General features: G+C 40.3%; 1 protein-coding gene across 2 annotated transcripts; it reads right to left on the bottom strand.

Moving 5' to 3' along the window:
- Positions 1–1,346: 1,346 nt before the first annotated feature.
- Positions 1,347–11,893, bottom strand: LOC138212779 (dynein axonemal intermediate chain 4-like). 2 transcript variants are annotated; one of them, XM_069173340.1, is made up of 17 exons: positions 11,824–11,893; positions 11,566–11,734; positions 10,719–10,882; positions 10,290–10,396; positions 9,881–10,037; positions 9,516–9,655; positions 7,304–7,468; positions 6,938–7,123; positions 6,599–6,753; positions 5,668–5,754; positions 5,366–5,517; positions 5,121–5,278; positions 4,368–4,492; positions 4,131–4,229; positions 2,705–2,931; positions 2,461–2,614; positions 1,347–2,332 (listed from the first exon to the last, which is right to left on the bottom strand). In XM_069173340.1, exons 1-17 carry the CDS (start codon positions 11,880–11,882, stop codon positions 2,288–2,290), a joined length of 2,349 nt encoding a protein of 782 aa, XP_069029441.1. In that variant the 5' UTR covers positions 11,883–11,893; the 3' UTR covers positions 1,347–2,287. The 2 variants fall into 2 exon arrangements, 1 of the variants encoding a protein (XP_069029441.1); XR_011179493.1 differs by lacking the exons at positions 1,347–2,332; positions 2,461–2,614 and having other exon boundaries at positions 2,846–2,931; positions 3,221–4,229.
- Positions 11,894–17,262: the final 5,369 nt, after the last annotated feature.

Genomic DNA, 17,262 nt, shown 5'->3' with positions numbered 1-17,262 from the left:
AACCAAGTTCAATTTTATTTTATTTTATTTTAATATATATTTTTTTTTTTTATAGGAGGCTGTGAGGGTTTCTTTAAAGAAACCCTCACAGCCGCATAAAATATATATATATATATATATATAAAAGTCTGTTTTCATTTTGTTGTTCCTCTTTTGTTTGCATTCTTGGCTTTATGTCGACATATTTGGTTGTACATCATTTTAGTTATGTGCAAATTGTGGGAGGAATCTATGTACTGTACACTGTGATTTTGTATATATATATATATATATATATATATAAATAAAATAGAACTTGGTTGAACACAGCTACACACACACAATATTAAACATAATATTGAATGGTGGTGATCTTCAGGCAGCCCTGCATTAAAAACACACATTATTCTGTAGTGGAAATCACTGCATGGGCTCAGGAACACTTGTGAAAAACATTATTTGTGAACACAGTTCATCGCTGCGTCCACAGATGCAGGTTAAAACTCTCCAAAGAAGAAACGAGATAGAAACATGATCCAGAAACACCGCCACATTCTCTGGACCGAGATCATTGAAGATGGACTGAGCTGAAGTAGGAAGCTTGTACATCTGGAAGGAAGCATTAATGCTGAATGATATATTCAGGTTTTGGAGCAACATTTTGACCCTAGGACAACGGGAGGGTTAAATAATTAGTCCACTGCAAGGAAAATCATATTGGCATAGATGACAAGCAACTGTCATTCTGTCCAGGACTGTCCAGCGAATTCAGCTCAAGAGCAGACTGACTGATGCAAAAACACGTCTCGGTTATTAACGACTATGAATTTTGCATCATGACAAAGACTGCATGAATATATGTCTGAAAGGTGAAGTTGAACTGGAAGTAGACCTTTTAATTCTGATAAGGACACAAGTAAATCTGGTCCTTCCATAACACCCGACCCTCCAAGGAATGACTCAAAGAGAAGAAATGGGGTTTATGGGATGGCCTGGTCAAGGCTTTAAATGATTCCCGCTGAAATGCTCTTTTGCATCGAAGTATGGTGAAAAATATCAGCGAGCCGATATCAGAGACTGGTAGAAAACCTTTGCAATATGCCTGCACAAGTTATTTCTGTTAAAGGGGTCAATACTAACCTCTGAGGCCAACCGCATACTTAAAGAAGAACATTACATCTACTTATATTTTAGTTCAGTAAAGAATTGAAAGGCTGATTTTCCTTGTGGTGTCATTTAAGTATCAACATTAACTGTAGGCAGGGTTTTAAAGAAGATCTCTTGTTGGCTTGTTCAATTCTGTCAAAAAAGACAATAATTTATGAGACCAGCCTATTTATTACATGACTGTATGTGGTGCCTTTTTTTTTTTTTTTGAGAATGATAATAATTCATCTTTGACAGAAAGTTTTATTGGTTCAAAACACTGAGACAAAAAAACAAAGAACAGTGACACACTGAACGATGGAGGCCCAGGTTTGTTGAGTATATATATTGCCAGATAAACTTCAGCGGTGTGTCACGTTTTCAGGGGGTTTGGACTCAAATGCTCAACAACAATAAGTAAAGTTTGACACCTTTTCTGGTTCCCACCATTTTACAGAATTTGATAAAAGGTTTGTTCAGAAGCTCACAAAAGTCCAGACCTTGATCCAAAAAACCACAAAGGGAAAACAAAGTCCAAAAAATTTAAGTTAAAGAAAAGTAAAAGTATTAGAAATAGTCACCAGAATAATAGATGTGCAATAATAATAATAATAATAATAATAATAACAGTGGGAAGTGTGGGTGAGAAATGTCTTAAAGGCAACAAACCCAGCGGCAGGAAGAGAAACTACCAGGAAACAGGACCAGAAGATGAAGAGATTTTGTATTTCTGCACCTGAATTATATTCCTGACTGTACACAGAACAGAAAAATATCATTTTAGAATTTTTGTTTTAATAAGCATAAGAAGAAGATGAGAAAACATAACAGTCAAGGGGCTAAATACAATGTGAAAAACATTATCAACACACTATCTCTTGATTTTTAAACATCTTATTAAATGCTAATTATTTTATTCTTCATAATGAAAAGAGTATTTAATATCTTTCATTTATATATGTATGGATTTTGTCTACATTATTTGTTGCTTGGGACACTTTTAGGACTCTTGGGTTTCTAAACTACTGTTACAAAAGAGCAGAAACTGACCTCTAAGGTTCAAGAACGCCCTGAAAGTTTGGACAGGTTGTTCATTTTTCTTGCTTATACATATATGACAGAAGCCCAGTTGGACGAGATGAACGGCATAGATGTCTGTTTTTTATCTGGAAACTGAAGAGTGAAGGATGTCCTCCAGAACATCCACCTGAAAGAAGAGAGACATCCTGAGACTTTAACTTTGTACTGCACACATCAACACAGCGGTTAAAATGTGTTCCTCTACTGTAGTATTTGCACGACGTGTCTATGAAGCCAACTGTTCCTGTGTTTTACCTGGCTGCCTTCTCCCACGCTGAGGTTCCTGAGCTGGAACACGGTGACCTGTCCGTCAGCGTTTCCAACCACAACGCAGTCGGTCTGTGGGGCAAACAGCAGTGAGGTCATCGTCACACCAGCGGCAGCAGGCTGCACGATCACAGGGTCCAGACTGCAGGAGAGACGTGCATTGATGAACATAGAGACACAAACTGAGACAGAGAGCAGAGTAGTCAGATTGTCCCCCCTCAGTCCGACGTACATGCTTGAGTTCAGGTCCCAGATCTCCAGCTGTTCCTCGTTAACAGCTCCGAATACCGTGGCCCACTTCGGGGACCACTTGATGTCGCACACGGCCGTCTGGGTTGAGGCGAAGCTCAGCACGGGGTTCAGCTGGTCCTGCTTCCACAGCTGGATGGTCCAATCAGAAGAGCAGCTCAGGAACACGTCAGGATCGAGTGGACACCATGTGATGCAGTTCACAGGACACTGAGAGGGAGCGAGAGGTCGACACTACTGAGGAACTCTCTTTAATCAGCCCCGATTAACAGGACACAGACTGGAATAACAAGTGGTCAAAAAAATTACATTTCAGCATCAAAAAACATAAATGTAATTTTAGTAATCTTGTTTTGTTTTCCTTTTCCAATATCAAAGTTTCACTATTGAGTGTTCACTGTAAAATGTTTATGACGAGACTTAAGGCCGAATAGTTGAATGATTTTCTTATCTTAAAAAACATTTTCAAAGCCCTCAAATCTGAATCCTTCACACTGACCTGCTCTGTTATCTTTTTTTATTGGGGCATTTCTTCCTTTTGCAGCATATTGCCGCTCTCAACTGGTTCTATATGTGAGACATTGGCGGTTCACTTTTTTCATGTCTGAAAGATGACCAGGGTTTTCAGGTAAGTGCCAGTTTCATTAACCAACAGGTAAGATTCTTTAACATGAAGTCTCACATGGAGCTACAACAGGTGAGGTAGGGCTACGTGTGTCCTACGTCACGACCTTTGATATGAGCGGCAATCAAAAAGTTCCAAGAATGCAGCACAATAATGCATGTTGAGAAGAGGGAAGCAATTACTTTTATGCATAACTATTGAACGTTTTTTTCGCTCGATCAACATCACCTGAGTTTCCTGTGTTTCTGACCACTGGTATTTGAGTGCACATACATTTTTGAAAGGCCTCAAAAAGCCCACGACAATGGCAGCGTGTTTTAAATGGCATTGAGATTTCAAGAGGGACAGAATGTCCAAGACGTGAGAGGCCTCGTCAGGTCAGGACTGTTGCGCACCAATAATTTGTTTCTCACTGTTGACTGTCAACACAAAGTTGGACTGTGACGTCTTGAGGAGTTTGAGGGAAGCAAACGACCAGAAGTTTGGCGCTTGGGTGCTTCAAAAAATAGAGAACAAAGAAGTCTTTGATCGCCCTTCATATAAGTTTTCACTTTCAAGTTATATAGTGTGCCTCTAAACCATACAAACACACACACACACACACACACACACACACACACACACACACACACACACACACACACACACAGGATACTCTGCTCATATCCTTGAACTCACAACCACTCTGGACTGTACAACTACAGAGTACATGAAACCTCAACGGATCTTTTCAGAGGGATATTTGGCTCTTGTGTCTTGTGTGGTGTCTTTTTTGCCCTCAAACCAGGTGTTTTCTGTACGTCTCCAGAAACTGCTGACTGTTGGAACAGGAGCACTTGTGGATGAGACCCTCCCACGTCCCAGTCAAGTAGATACTGGAGTCCTGCCAGATAAAATGTAACACAGGAGAGGAGAGGGATGGATGATGACAACGACAGGAAAGGATTTGATTTCAGTTTTTATAGCAGAACAGCTACTTTTGGCTGAATGGAAAAGATATCGTGAATTTCTCTGAACTTACTTTTGGATGGAAGTCAAAACACAAACCAGGAGAAAGTGCTGACAGAACACTTTCTGTCATCTTCTCTGTCGTGTTGACTCCTGCCTTCCTCTTTGTATTATCAATTCTCTTGATCTTCATCAGGTCTATACCAAAAACATAAAAAAATAGATTCTATCATTCTGAATGGTTTTATTAGTTTAACAACACACCTAAATAGTTCACGTAAGCTGGTCGTTCCACCGCTTTGGTCCAGACTAAAATATTGCAATAAATGTTTGAAATATTTTGAATTTGAAGTGATTATCTGACTTGTCATGTAGCATCGTCAGCAGTTTGATATTTCGTTTCAGAATAAAATGCCTTGACAGCTATTGGATGGATTCATTACGGTCTTCCTTCCTCAGAGGGAGGCAAGTTAAAGCTGGTGATCCTGTAATGTTTCATGTCGTATAATCATCAGGTCAAATATTTCAGTTATGACCAAGTAACTGCAAAACTAGCCTCAGCTGTACATTGACATAAATAGCAAACCACAGCATGCAAACACTAAAATCTAGTGAGGTGCATATGGTGTCCATATCTAATGAATATCAGCATATCGCAAGCATGTTGTGACTTGTATGTTGGAAATGCACCCCCACAGAGGTTTTGTGAAAAGGTTACAGTGACACTTTGTTTACATCGGCGTCTATGTGTACTCTGAGAGATATTATCTCTTTTGCATGTCAAGCAGCAGACAATCCTAAAGCCTGCTGCTGCTGAGAACAGTACCGATGCCGTCAAGGCTGTTGTTGAAGACGAACCACTTGCTGACCCGGCCGTCCGCCCCCACAGAGAAGAGAGCTTCCACCTTCTCTTCGGTTAAGCTCAGCTCCTGCTGAATCCACCTGAGCTGCCACACTGGTCCCAGGTGCCTGTTGGGACATTCACTGCACAAAAGCACACCGAAATAAACATCATGAGTGACACTCAGTTCAAGTTCAGCATGAAGAAACAAACACACACACTCTCCTTACTAGCTGCTGATGATCTGCGACTTGTCTTGACTCTGCACGTTATAGATAGCTATGCTGCCATCGTGCATCCCCACAGCCAGCTGACTGGGGATGCTGGCTGAGAAATCCAGAGAAGTCACAGCACTGTCGCAGTGGATGATACGGTCAGGCCACTGCAGAGGGAGGAAATATACACATACATAACAGCTGGCACTCACGCATGAACTAAATCCTGCATGCACCTGAAGAGATGTCAAACACTGGAAGACTATCTCTAAAAGGAAATATACATAAAAAAATTTTACAAAAACAAAAAGTCACACCATGGTGTTTTTGAGGGACCAGCAGCACACCAGACCTGGTCTCTGGTTCCCGGGGTCAGACTCACCATAACCCACCGCCAGCAGGTCCTAGCACAGAGTCCAGCACATTTAGATGTTTAGGTGAAGTGACATGATGACAAACGACTGAAGTAGCAGGATCATAAAAGATAAATATAAATGTTTAAATGTATAAATGTTGGCCGACAGAATAATACAAGTTTCAGACCAACTCGTGTTACTCTGTTACCTGGCATTGATTATCGTGATTAACTTATGTTAGCATGTTAGCATGCATGTTAGCAACAGGCACAATATTAATCTGGCCTTTTCCACATTTCTCCACAAACATTGATCAATAAACATTACAGGAAGTGAAAAACACTGTCAGCTTGGCTTTAGTTCTAAACGTGAGGATTACACAGAGCCCTCCAAAATCAAATTAATTCAAATGCATGTAACCCAAGTGCTGATTGCAGGATCCCCAAAGAACCAGTTAGGTAACCTGAGCTAAATTAATCCATCCCACTTTTTCCTGTTTCTTCTATTTCAAAAATTTGTTTTGATACTTCAACATATGCTTAAATCAGTTTGTAAATCTGGAAAAAGTAACCTCATGGTGCTAAAAACTAATTAACCTATTTCACAGCCTCTGCAGCCCCAGACTACAGCAAAATCATACAATTTAAAGATGAATTTATTAAACTAGCTCATCAGTTCAAATGAGTTGTGGATACCATGTTTTCCTCATGCCCTTCAGACTGAAACACAGTGACTTTTAAATATTTTTAAATTAAATTTAAATTACATTTTATTAACTTTAGTTGCACAGTTTAGTTGGAAGCATCCCAACTTCAACTCCTTTTTTCTAAAATCCTCTCTCTGTAATTAAAGTGTTTGTAGGGCAGCCTATTTGTTCCCTGCCATCTGTTACCAGATGCTTCTTGTTCCAGGCCATGCTGCTGACTCTTTGTCCTCTGGTGAGCTCACAGCTGAAAACCCAGAGACAATCCAGGGCTGGAGAATCCAAACTCTCTGAATCCCCCTCTACCTTTCCGGTGGTCTTGAGCTTCACCGGACCGTCTGGGTCTGACAAAATCATCACATTGGTGCTCAGTCATTACATTTCATCCATTAGTACATAAAACCTTTATATTGGACCTCACCAGGCACTGGGACACAATGCGTGTCTCAGGCATGACGTGCAAATGACCTGTTTTTTTTTTTAACCTGCATGTATCAGAGCTTCTGAAGTGAAAACAACAACACCTACCTGGTAGCAGGGGCAGCTGTCTATAAGCAGCCAACTGAGGTTGGAAGCTGTTTTGCAGGATGTTTCTCTCCATGACTTGTAAGCACTGTTGGAATTTTTCTGACAGCATGAACAGCTGCAAGTCTGGCTCAGTGTTTAAACTGTTCCCGAGCGCTTCCACTTCTTTCAGCGAGCTGGAAGCACTGACTGAGGAGAAATATGTTTGGGAAAATACACGTCTGTTATTGAAAAACTACCCTGACTGAACGGTAAAAGCGTTCAAACTAACAATTGACATAACTCCAGTTAGGAGTTAAAGCTTTTTTAATGGCTGTGTGAATAATAGAAGTTAGCAGCCTTTTTGGAGCAGTTATCCCTCATTGTTACCTGTACTGGCGGTGCTGCCCACCGACATGCTCCTCTCGGTACCTCTGCTGGACTCGACTGAAACTTCTGCGCCGTGAGGCTTCTTCGGTTCAGACCTGCCCTCTGTTGTTTCCTGCTCAGGGCTGCAGAAAGTTTCATACATGTCCCAGGTGGTAATAGTCATGGCTGTGGACATTAAAACATTTTAAAAGATTGTCTACTTTGAAAATCCTAATTGTGCACAAAGGGATAAGGTGAAATATTAATTCAATGTTAAAACTGATATTAAACCAAAAGTTAAAAAGCTTTAAGTGAATAAATGGTTACCACAATTAGTCAACAAGTTGTTGAAATAGCTAAAGTAATGAAAAATAGGTTAAAAAAGTAACATTTTGAATCAGTAACTTAAATTGTTATTATAGTAAATGCTGAAAAAAGTAGTGGCTACTGGATAAAATAGACTAAAAGTCATTAAAGACAATTACAACCCCACTTCCAAAACGCTGTATAAAATGTAAATACAAACAGAATGTGATGATTTGCAAATCATGTAAACACATATCCAAAACATATCCAAAAACATGCACCTCAGGTCAGGTTACCTGGCGCCGCGCTAGTGGCAGCCTGTTGCAGCAGCTCCCCCCTGAGAGCCCCCCTGCTGTAGCAAAGAAATTTCCCCTCGGGGATTAATAAAGTGAAATAAAAAAAATAAAAAAAAAATTAAATTAAAAAAAATATTTCATTGAAAATAGAACAAAGACAACATATCAAATGTTAAAACTGAGAAATTGTATTGTTTTTGTAAATATATGCTCATTTGATGCCAGAAACACATTTAAAAAAAGTTGGGACACAAAAGGCAACAAAAGATGTGTGATGCAAAATTTAAAAAAAAACAAAAAAAAACTGGTAGAACATCTCACAACTAATGAGGTTAATTGGTTCACCACTCTGTGGGATTTCATCGTGTACAGTACTTAAAATCATTAAAAGTTTCAGAGAATCAGGAAAAAACTTTTTACGCAAAGGACAAGGCTGATAATCAATATTGAATGGTGGTGATCTTCAGGCAGCCCTGCATTAAAAACACACATTATTCTGTAGTGGAAATCACTGCATGGGCTCAGGAACACTTGTGAAAACCATCATTTGTGAACACAGTTCATCGCTGCGTCCACAAATGCAGGTTAAAACTCTCCAAAGAAGAAACGAGATAGAAACATGATCCAGAAACACCGCCGCATTCTCTGGACTGAGATCATTGAAGATGGACTGAGCTGAAGTGGGTAGCTTGTACATCTGGAAGGAAGCATTAATGCTGAATGATATATTCAGGTTTTGGAGCAACATATGCTGCCATCCAGACAATGTCTCTTTCAGGGAAGGTCTTGTTTATTTCAGCAAAATAATGTCAAACCCTATTTTGCACGTATTCCAACAGCATGGCTCCATAGTAGAAGAGTCCGGCTGATAAACTGGCCTCCTGCAGTCCAGACCTGTCAATCATTGAAAACACTGGTGCAAAAATGAAACGGAAAAATATAACAAAGGAAACCTGAGACAAAGGGAACTGTCGAGAAGCTGAACTATATCAGGCAAGAGTGGGACAATATTTCACTTTTAAAACTCCAACAACTGGTCTCCTCAGTTCTCAAGTATTCACAGAGAGCTTGTTAAAAGAGGTTATCCAACACAGTGGTAAACATGCTCCTGTCCCAACTGTTTTGAGAAGTGTTGCTGGCATCAAAGTCAAAATGAGCATATATTTTCCAAAAAACGATAAGATTAAAAGTTAAAAAAAAGTTTCAACATTTTACATGATTTGAAAATAATCACAATCTGTTTTTATTTACATTTTACACAGCGTCCTGACTTTTTGGGAAATAGGGTTGTAGTTCGCCAAAAGTAATGAATAAATGGTTAAAAATATTTAGCTAAAACATTAACAAGTGGTAAACTGGATCTATATATATATATATAAAGATATCTTTAATTTTCTATCATTAGAAAAGAGTTGACTAATATTCAGTTAAATGAGTTAAAATCATGTCCCAGGGGGCCAAAAACACATCTGCAGATAAAAGCTAACAAGGTTTAAATCAAGCTGCCAAAAAAAAAAATGCGCTTCTAATATTAAACTGTAAAGAAAAAACACTGATCAGCTTGCCTGGTATTCACTTTAACAAACTCGTAAAAGTCACTGAAAACAGTAAAACAAACAGTGGAGTCTAACCTGCGTCCACCATGACCGTGGTGTCACTCTGGACATGTTTGTTTTTAGTCGCTCCATTCAGTGTCTGCATTGATCGATCCACATACTTGTCGTTGCTAATTTTGTTCCTACAGAGCTCAGCGTACTGATTGTTCCTCTCTCTGTGAAAACAAGGTGGTGACAACAGCTTGTTCTGACCAAAAAAATACACATTAGCTTTCTCATCAATAAATAAATGCCAGAGTCACTTTCTGCCAAACGATGTGTGCCCCAGTAAGTTCCATAGAGGGAAAGTTTTGTCTTGTAGTAACAGCACACTTAAACTTGCCCTTGTACATATTTCAGCGTGAGTAAATTAGTTACAAATATCAGGAAGTATCACTCACTTGATAGCTTCTGCATCATCAGCATCCACAGACACAACGGTGCTGGGTATGTCCAGCAGTGAGATGATGTCTGTCTCAGTGGTGAAGACATCCAGGAGCTCTTTCAGCACATCTTCTGTCACCTGTTCTTCCACAGCCTCCCTTTTCCCCTTCACCTCTGGCAGGAAAAGACATGAAAGACTAAATGTATTTTAACCAAATACACAGAATAAATATTGAAGCTCTCTGACATGATAAAAGGTGGTAGAACTAATGTACATTCCAAGGCATGTATTTAAATGATTTATGCTCAGGACCAAAATTAATGATGGAACGCAAATAATGAATAAAGTGATCAAAGGGCATAGACAGCGCAGAAACAGCCTACATGCAGTGTATATAAATATATATTAAAACATTTGTGATTAACCTGGGAAGGTGATGGTCAAGTCCCGTTTGGAAAATGCATCCTCAATCTCCTCATTCACAGACTCTATGGTGGACTGGCTGGATATTCTGCTGCTACCGAACACCGACCTGGAAAACAGAGTAAAAATATGTGGTCGCTTCAGAAATTCTTTTCATGACATCACTTTTTGGACACTTTGTGTTGTAGATTTTAAACAGGTAAGGCTGTCATTTTTGTCCATCAATCTGCACACAATCACCCAAAATGACAAACTGATAACATGTTTAGACTGACTGGGATAAAGAACTAACCTCAAGTTAACTTTCTAAAGATGGAGTGGTGACAGACTGGATCTACTGAATGGGCTGATTGCAGAGTGGCTGCAGGTGGGGAAGGTCCAGTAACTGTGTGACCATCAGCTCAGCTGGTAAAGACAACGTGCTGTGTTACCTGAAGAAAGGCATGGTGAAACTGCCCGTGGCCGTCGTCTGTTCTGATGCTGATCCAGCAGAGATTTCGTCCAGAAGGAACCTGCTGGCTTTGGCCGGCGCCGCTCCTGGATCCGCCTGGTAGAGCGGCTCAGGAGTGACGTCATTGCCTTCTTCATCAAACACCTGCAAACAAGAAAACAATTGGCCACTAACCAAAAATAGCCCATTAAGTTCTGCTGCTAATTGCAAATTTGAGGTTCTTGTACTTGACAATGTATCCTCAATCTGTTCCCTCCCTGACTCTGTGGCAGACTGGCTGGATGTTCTGCTGCTACCTGATATGGACCTGGAAAAAAATGTCAGTTAAAACGCGTGATAACACATACAGTCGTGTGAGAAACTATTTTGATGACTTTATGATTTGTACAGTTTGTGTTGTAGATTTTAAAAACATCAAACTGCCATTTTTGCCCATCAAATCTGCACACAGTCACCCGCAAGTCTAATTCTACTCCACTGTATTTTAGAGGCAGAGTACTTTTTACACAACAATTTATTTGATCGCTCATAAAATGCATTGCTTTGTTACAGATAATCACAACATCTGAAATGCTTGATGGATTCATCTATAAGACTCACAGAAAATCAGCTGCCAGTATTTTGATTACCCTCCAAAAACAGGTTAAACACACATTTCATTGGATTGAAATGTGTGTACAAGAGCCACCCGTAGGAGCATCTCTGAGCTTGGAAAAATTATATATATAAGTAAAGATGGATGGACGGAAAGACAGACAGACAGACAGACAGATAGATAGATAGATGGATAGATAGATGGATGGAAATGTCTGCTACTCCTAAATTACCCGAACAGCAGGTCTCGGAGTTTGAATGCTGCTCTTCTCCAGAACTTTGCTGCCGCCGCACAGACTGAAGCTCCTCCTGCTGGACGAACCGAGCACGCTGTTCGTGGGTCTGGAGCCTTGGTTGACGCCATGAGGGCCCGACAGGGAAATGTTTATCGCTCGAGAAGAACTACAAAGCAAAAAAATGTGAAATGAGCACATACAGTTATAGCACGGCTACCCTGTTTATCACGACCATGCGACCGAGGAAACACTTACGGCCTCAGCACCAGAGTCCTTCTCGTCTTTTTTTCTTCTTTTGCCACCGGGGTAGACATTGTTGCGGCGCTGTTTGTTGCCCTGGCTTCCTAACTACGTTGCCAGGGCAACGTGACGCCGCGCGCCCCTGCTGGACAGGCAGACGGCAATCAGTCCAGATACAACGTGGACAACAAGGGTTAAACTGTGTAACAGATATTTAACTTATAAAGCCTTCATTTCCCGTTGATTATTAACATTGTCACTGACTTTGCACGAAACTTCAGAAGTTATTTAGATGCTGCAGACCACAGAATAAAGACAAAACATATTCTTGTTCCAACTTTCTGGCTCCTTTGGACTAATGACATAATTTAATAAATTCCTCCCTAATTAAATGTAAACATATAGAGATGGAGATTTAAAGTCGGCTATATTTATCAAATAAACCCACGGATTCCAGTGGAGTTGCCTTTACAGTCTGTGGCTGTTACAGATACTGCAGCTCTGCTGACCCGTGCAATTTAGATTTTAGCAGCTCTACCTTATCTAAAAAATTATCTTGAGCTAAGGTTATCTCAGTGGCTGTAACGGGCGTACAGGGCGTGAGTGTATTATTATTTTATTATTATTAAAGAAGATGTAAGGGAAAAGTTTCCTTTTTAATAATGATGTTTGTGTTATTGAATCACACAGTCCACACGCTGCACTGCTACCCAGACTTCATACCTGCTTCGTTTTTGACCTTAGATAAAAGTCCTCCTGGATCTGTCATGGATAAAAGGGAAGAGTCGAGAGCAAAGAAAGCATGCACACCTTATCAGTGGAACCACTGTGGTCTCTGCTCTTTAGATAAGGTTCATAGTGTTGAAGCCTGAAGACATCAGAGAAACTTGGCAGACGAGACCATGACAGGAGAAGGAGAGTACAGTGAAAACAGGTTGGTGACAACCTTCATTCTGTAAAGACATTGCAGCCCTGTGTTGCTATAGTAAATGCACTCTTATGATTGCATAGACAGATGATTGTGCTGTATTTTTGTTGTGCTCCTCCAGGATGAAGCCGCAGTGTAACTGTCAGGGTTTGGACGCAGGTCAAAAGACGAGTCAACATCTTTCCTCGGGCTGTCTAACCAAACAACACCTGAGAAGGATAGCGCTGGCTGTTAGTCTTGTCATCATATTGATTGTCATCACTGTCACTGCTGTGTGGCTCACCCAGAAGTCAGGTACATTCTTAGACATTTACATGTATGTTTCCATTATGTATCTTTATTTATATTGAATAAGATTTCCATCAACTGTTGAAATGACCAAATACATTTACTCAAGTAAAGACACTTAAGTAACATTTTGAGGTACTTCTGCTTAACTTAACTAAATGCATTTACCACTACTTTGTACATAACCCCATACTAGTTTTATAACATAATTTTTTAGGGCATTTTATGCCTTTAATAACAGTGACATTGCAGACAGACAGGAAAGGTGGGGAAAGAGTAGAGAAAAGAGCTGCAGGAATGGTCCAGCCCGCAGTGAATCCATGGAGACTCACTGCTGACGGCCTTTGCATCCAAGTGGTATGCACCCTAACCACTTCCCTTTTCAGTCACCCATACTATTTATGTCCAGCTCAAAGAAAATCCCCAAATTCTTGTTCAATTCTTGTACCCGTTCAAAAACAAATGGGTATGCTCATCTTTTCATTCATCATATTAAGAATCAGAATCAGAATCAGCTTTATTGGCCAGCTATGTTTACACGTGAGGAATTTGAGTCCAGTTATAATGTTATCTCTCAATGTGCAAACACATAAACAGACATATAAAAGTTATATTACATACTTACAGCTAAAAAATACATATACACCTAAACAATGGTTGCACCTATAGTGCAAAGTCAGAGACTGTCAAACAAGCTCAATGTATTTTTCTCAAAATTGAGTTTTCTCAGTGAGTAACTGGGAATCCCTGAATGCAGCGAGTCAGTACTGTATGTCCAGCAGAACGTCACTGCTAAAAATACAGCTGATGAATTAAAGGAAACACTTGTCCACAAACTCTATGAGCAGAGATCTGGACTCTTGTAGACATGTCAGAGGTGTGTTTTCACATCTTTGAACAGCTGCCTGTATAGCTGCTGTGTTAACACAACATCGGATAAAAAAAAACTTCAGGATGTCATTACTTCAAGCTTTGTTTGATTCCAGGGCTCAAAGTTCATGTGATAACACATACTTTTCATGTAAATGGGAGCAGGCATCAGTCATCACTAGGCAACCGCTCTTGTGAACTTCCTATTGACTATATCGGGAGAGTAAATGAACCCTTTGGAATAACCTGGTTTTCTGTATTAATCGATTTAAGCCACAAGTACAAACAAGCAATGTGCTCAAAGCCAAACCATTCTCATCTTTAGTGTCTTTATTGAACACAATACTACACATTTGCTTCAGGTTTCACTATGATTGTTAATTGTAGTCTTTTATGGATAAGAACAATGCATTGATTTGTGTGCTGTTAGTTGAAATATATTGTCATTGTTCATAATTATTTCTCAGATAAAGATCTGAACACAATTTAAGATATAAAATATATATATATTGTGTATTTGACACTACAAATGCAAAACAGAAAACCTGAATTAGGAAGTCTGGCAGGAGTTTAAAAGACGCAGGTGTTTGCCAGTAAGATTTTGACTTAGGGCTCTCTAAGATGAGCCAGATAATTAGATGATAATTTAGGGCTCATATTCGTTGATGTTGTGCTTTAGCAGCACAAATAACTCAATATTTGTTAATAATTACTAACTAAAATCCATGAATCGATGAAATACATAAACGTCCCTCTTTTTTTAATCGTCCTCCTCCACAATAACTTCCATATACTCCCTGATTTGTTCTTTTAAAACAAGGAACAATAATGAAGAGAAGTCCAGTTCTTAAACAAATTTACCAAAAGTTTTTATTCTATTACCAATTTCAGATTAGAACAGCTGTTGAATGTAAAATATATTTGAGTATGAGCCTGTTTTTGAGACTTTGATCGTGGCACCAAAACTGAACATTTCTGGACTGGAAACATTGCCTGGTGTGATGAATCTCCATTTCTGCTGAGGCTGCCGATGGTAAGATCACAGTTTGGCATCAACAGCACGAATCCATGGACATCATTTCAACAATCAAGGCTGCTGCTGGCAATGTGGGATCAATACCATTCATGGTTTGAACACCATAACCTGTATTAGTGTTGTTGGTGACCGTGCATCCCTTTATGGACACAGTTTGCTGTCTAACGGCTGCTTCTTAAGAGTGCACCATGTCAGAACCAAAAGTCATCTAAACCTGATTTCATGTATGTAAGGTCATTGTGATCATGTCGAACAAATATCAAACTTTAAAGTCACAGTGACCGTTATGACACATTAACCCCTTCCTGTCTCATTTAAAACATGTGTTATCTGTGGATGTCCAGATGTGAATGGTGGGATGTTGGTCATTCGTCTGGCTTCACACAGCCGCCAACCGGGAGTCCCTCTGGTGGCAGGTTCTGGAAGCAGCTCGGAGACACTCGCTGCAGGTATATCAGTTTCTCTTTCTTTTTATTTTTGATAAATTGAATTGAGTGAGTGAGAGATCAAAGTTACACCAAGACTTTTCAGATTAAAAACCCTACAGTTTCACACAGGGTCCAGACATATACGAGTTTGTTTTGAGGAGGGGCAGGGTTCCCCAATCAAAGGGGAAACACTGGATTTTCCTGTTAAATCTCAGCACTTTCTTTGAAACTTTTCAAACCAGTTTGGCCACACGAGTTGTGTGCAAGGCAGTAGGTATTTAGGGAACAGCTGTGTAATTATCACTTAATCCCTCCCTTCAATTGAAAACATAAAGAAATGCATCCATAAAAAAGGATGCATGTGTTGCTAAATTTAAGATGCCAAACAAAATGTGTGTGAAGAGTGTCAGTTTGTTATTGTTCACTTAAAAGAAGCTCATTCAGCTGGTTTGGGTTGGAGAACTCTGTCATAGATAACAGATAATAATGGATTGAAGATGGAGGTCGCAGCCATGACCTTCTGTCTGAGTGGCAAACCTCTAAATGACAACATGTGCTTCATGGTGCTTCACCAGGTGTTCTCACTTGGCCGGACAGGTGCATCATATCTGTCACTCTCAAAACGGTTGGATTATGTGACTGGACATGTCTTGTTTTAAAAAGAAAGCAAAATGATGTCTTAGCATGATGGTCACTTGTTAGCCAGGCCTTTTTGGTGTACAGCTACTGAAGAGGTTTTGCATGTACCGTCTCCCTTTATTAATAAGCCCTAATGTTCACAGGATGTCCTTCAGCTGTTTGGCGAGGATCCTCATGCTCCCTAGGGAGTTTACCTGTGGGTCCACACTCTTCAGCTTCTGGAAGATTCTCTCAATCTGCTGCACTCGGCCTACAACTCCGAGAAGCTCCACCGGCCCGTCTGGATCAGCATGCAAGGTTTACAGAACAGCGACATCAGAAAGGTATTTACCCTCCTTGCCTGACTGTTTTGCTTCCACCAACACAGGTTTCTTTTTCAAAATAACTGCCACTGGAAAGTTTCTCATTATCCACTAGTCCATATGTCTATAATAAACCTTGTCTCAAACGTGAGCTGCAAAGGGCCTGCCCACAATGTTTCCTTTGCACACAATTAAAGGAGAACCGAACCAAAAGGTAGCAGGAAAAAACTATCTTTATTATTACAAATGTATAAATTTAAAACAGCCTTGCACACAGGAACTGGACGCAGTCTGAGTCCTACACTGCTGTCTGACTACCACCCAGACGGAACAGAAACAAGTGTATGTCTCAGCAAAACTAGACCACTTCAAAGCTAAAGGACTTTCCCTTATGACAATGTAACAAGGGATTGCCCTGCAGCACAACATAAACAACCATAAAACCCTGTTGGGGCACCGCAACCAACACTGCACTGCAACTCACACCCAATCACACCCCCACATGGCATAGCAGAAAATATCACACATCAAGCTGAAATCTCTACGATGCAAAGAGACGTGTTATCAGGATGCATGTGTGGCGGCAACTGAATGGGTGAGAACCGTACGAGACATGACAAAAACATACAAATAAGCAATGAATAACAACTTAACATCCCCAGGGTTTAAGACCCTACTCGGGGGTCTGATCTTGGCGCTGGTCTGGCCTCAAACAGAGTCAGCTGTGGGGATGACCGCCATGTTTCCCCACTAGTTCTCCAGCTCTACCTACTGTCTGCCTAAAAAATGTGCAAATGGCACCCACCCTCCGGTAACTACAGTGAGTGTTACATTCAGCTTGCCCAGCTGAGTTTCTGACCCATCACATGCACCGAGCTGCGATCCTCAGAGACCGACACGCCAGCTCACTTTAGACCCTTTCAATTCTCCATTCTCTTGCTCACACACTCCCAAGGTTGCAAT

This window comes from Embiotoca jacksoni, unplaced genomic scaffold (assembly GCF_022577435.1).
Source record: "Embiotoca jacksoni isolate LCO1_2020_lvr unplaced genomic scaffold, fEmbJac1.0.p SCAF_59, whole genome shotgun sequence".
Taxonomy (NCBI): Eukaryota; Metazoa; Chordata; class Actinopteri; family Embiotocidae; genus Embiotoca; species Embiotoca jacksoni.
The sequence above is the reverse complement of the archived record's forward strand: the minus strand, read 5'-3'. Positions and strand labels throughout refer to the sequence as shown.

What these genes read in the sequence shown, in the direction of transcription:
- LOC138212779 (XM_069173340.1), bottom strand. Translation starts at nt 11,882, where the DNA reads ATGTCTACCCCGGTGGCAAAAGAAGAAAAAAAGACGAGAAGGACTCTG. An exon ending in TTCACCATGCCTTTCTTCAG is followed by an intron (nt 10,397 to 10,718) that starts GTAACACAGCAC and finishes TCTGTTTTCCAG; the next exon opens with GTCGGTGTTCGGTAGCAGCA. An exon ending in TGGGACCTGAACTCAAGCAT is followed by an intron (nt 2,615 to 2,704) that starts GTACGTCGGACT and finishes TCTCTCCTGCAG; the next exon opens with TCTGGACCCTGTGATCGTGC.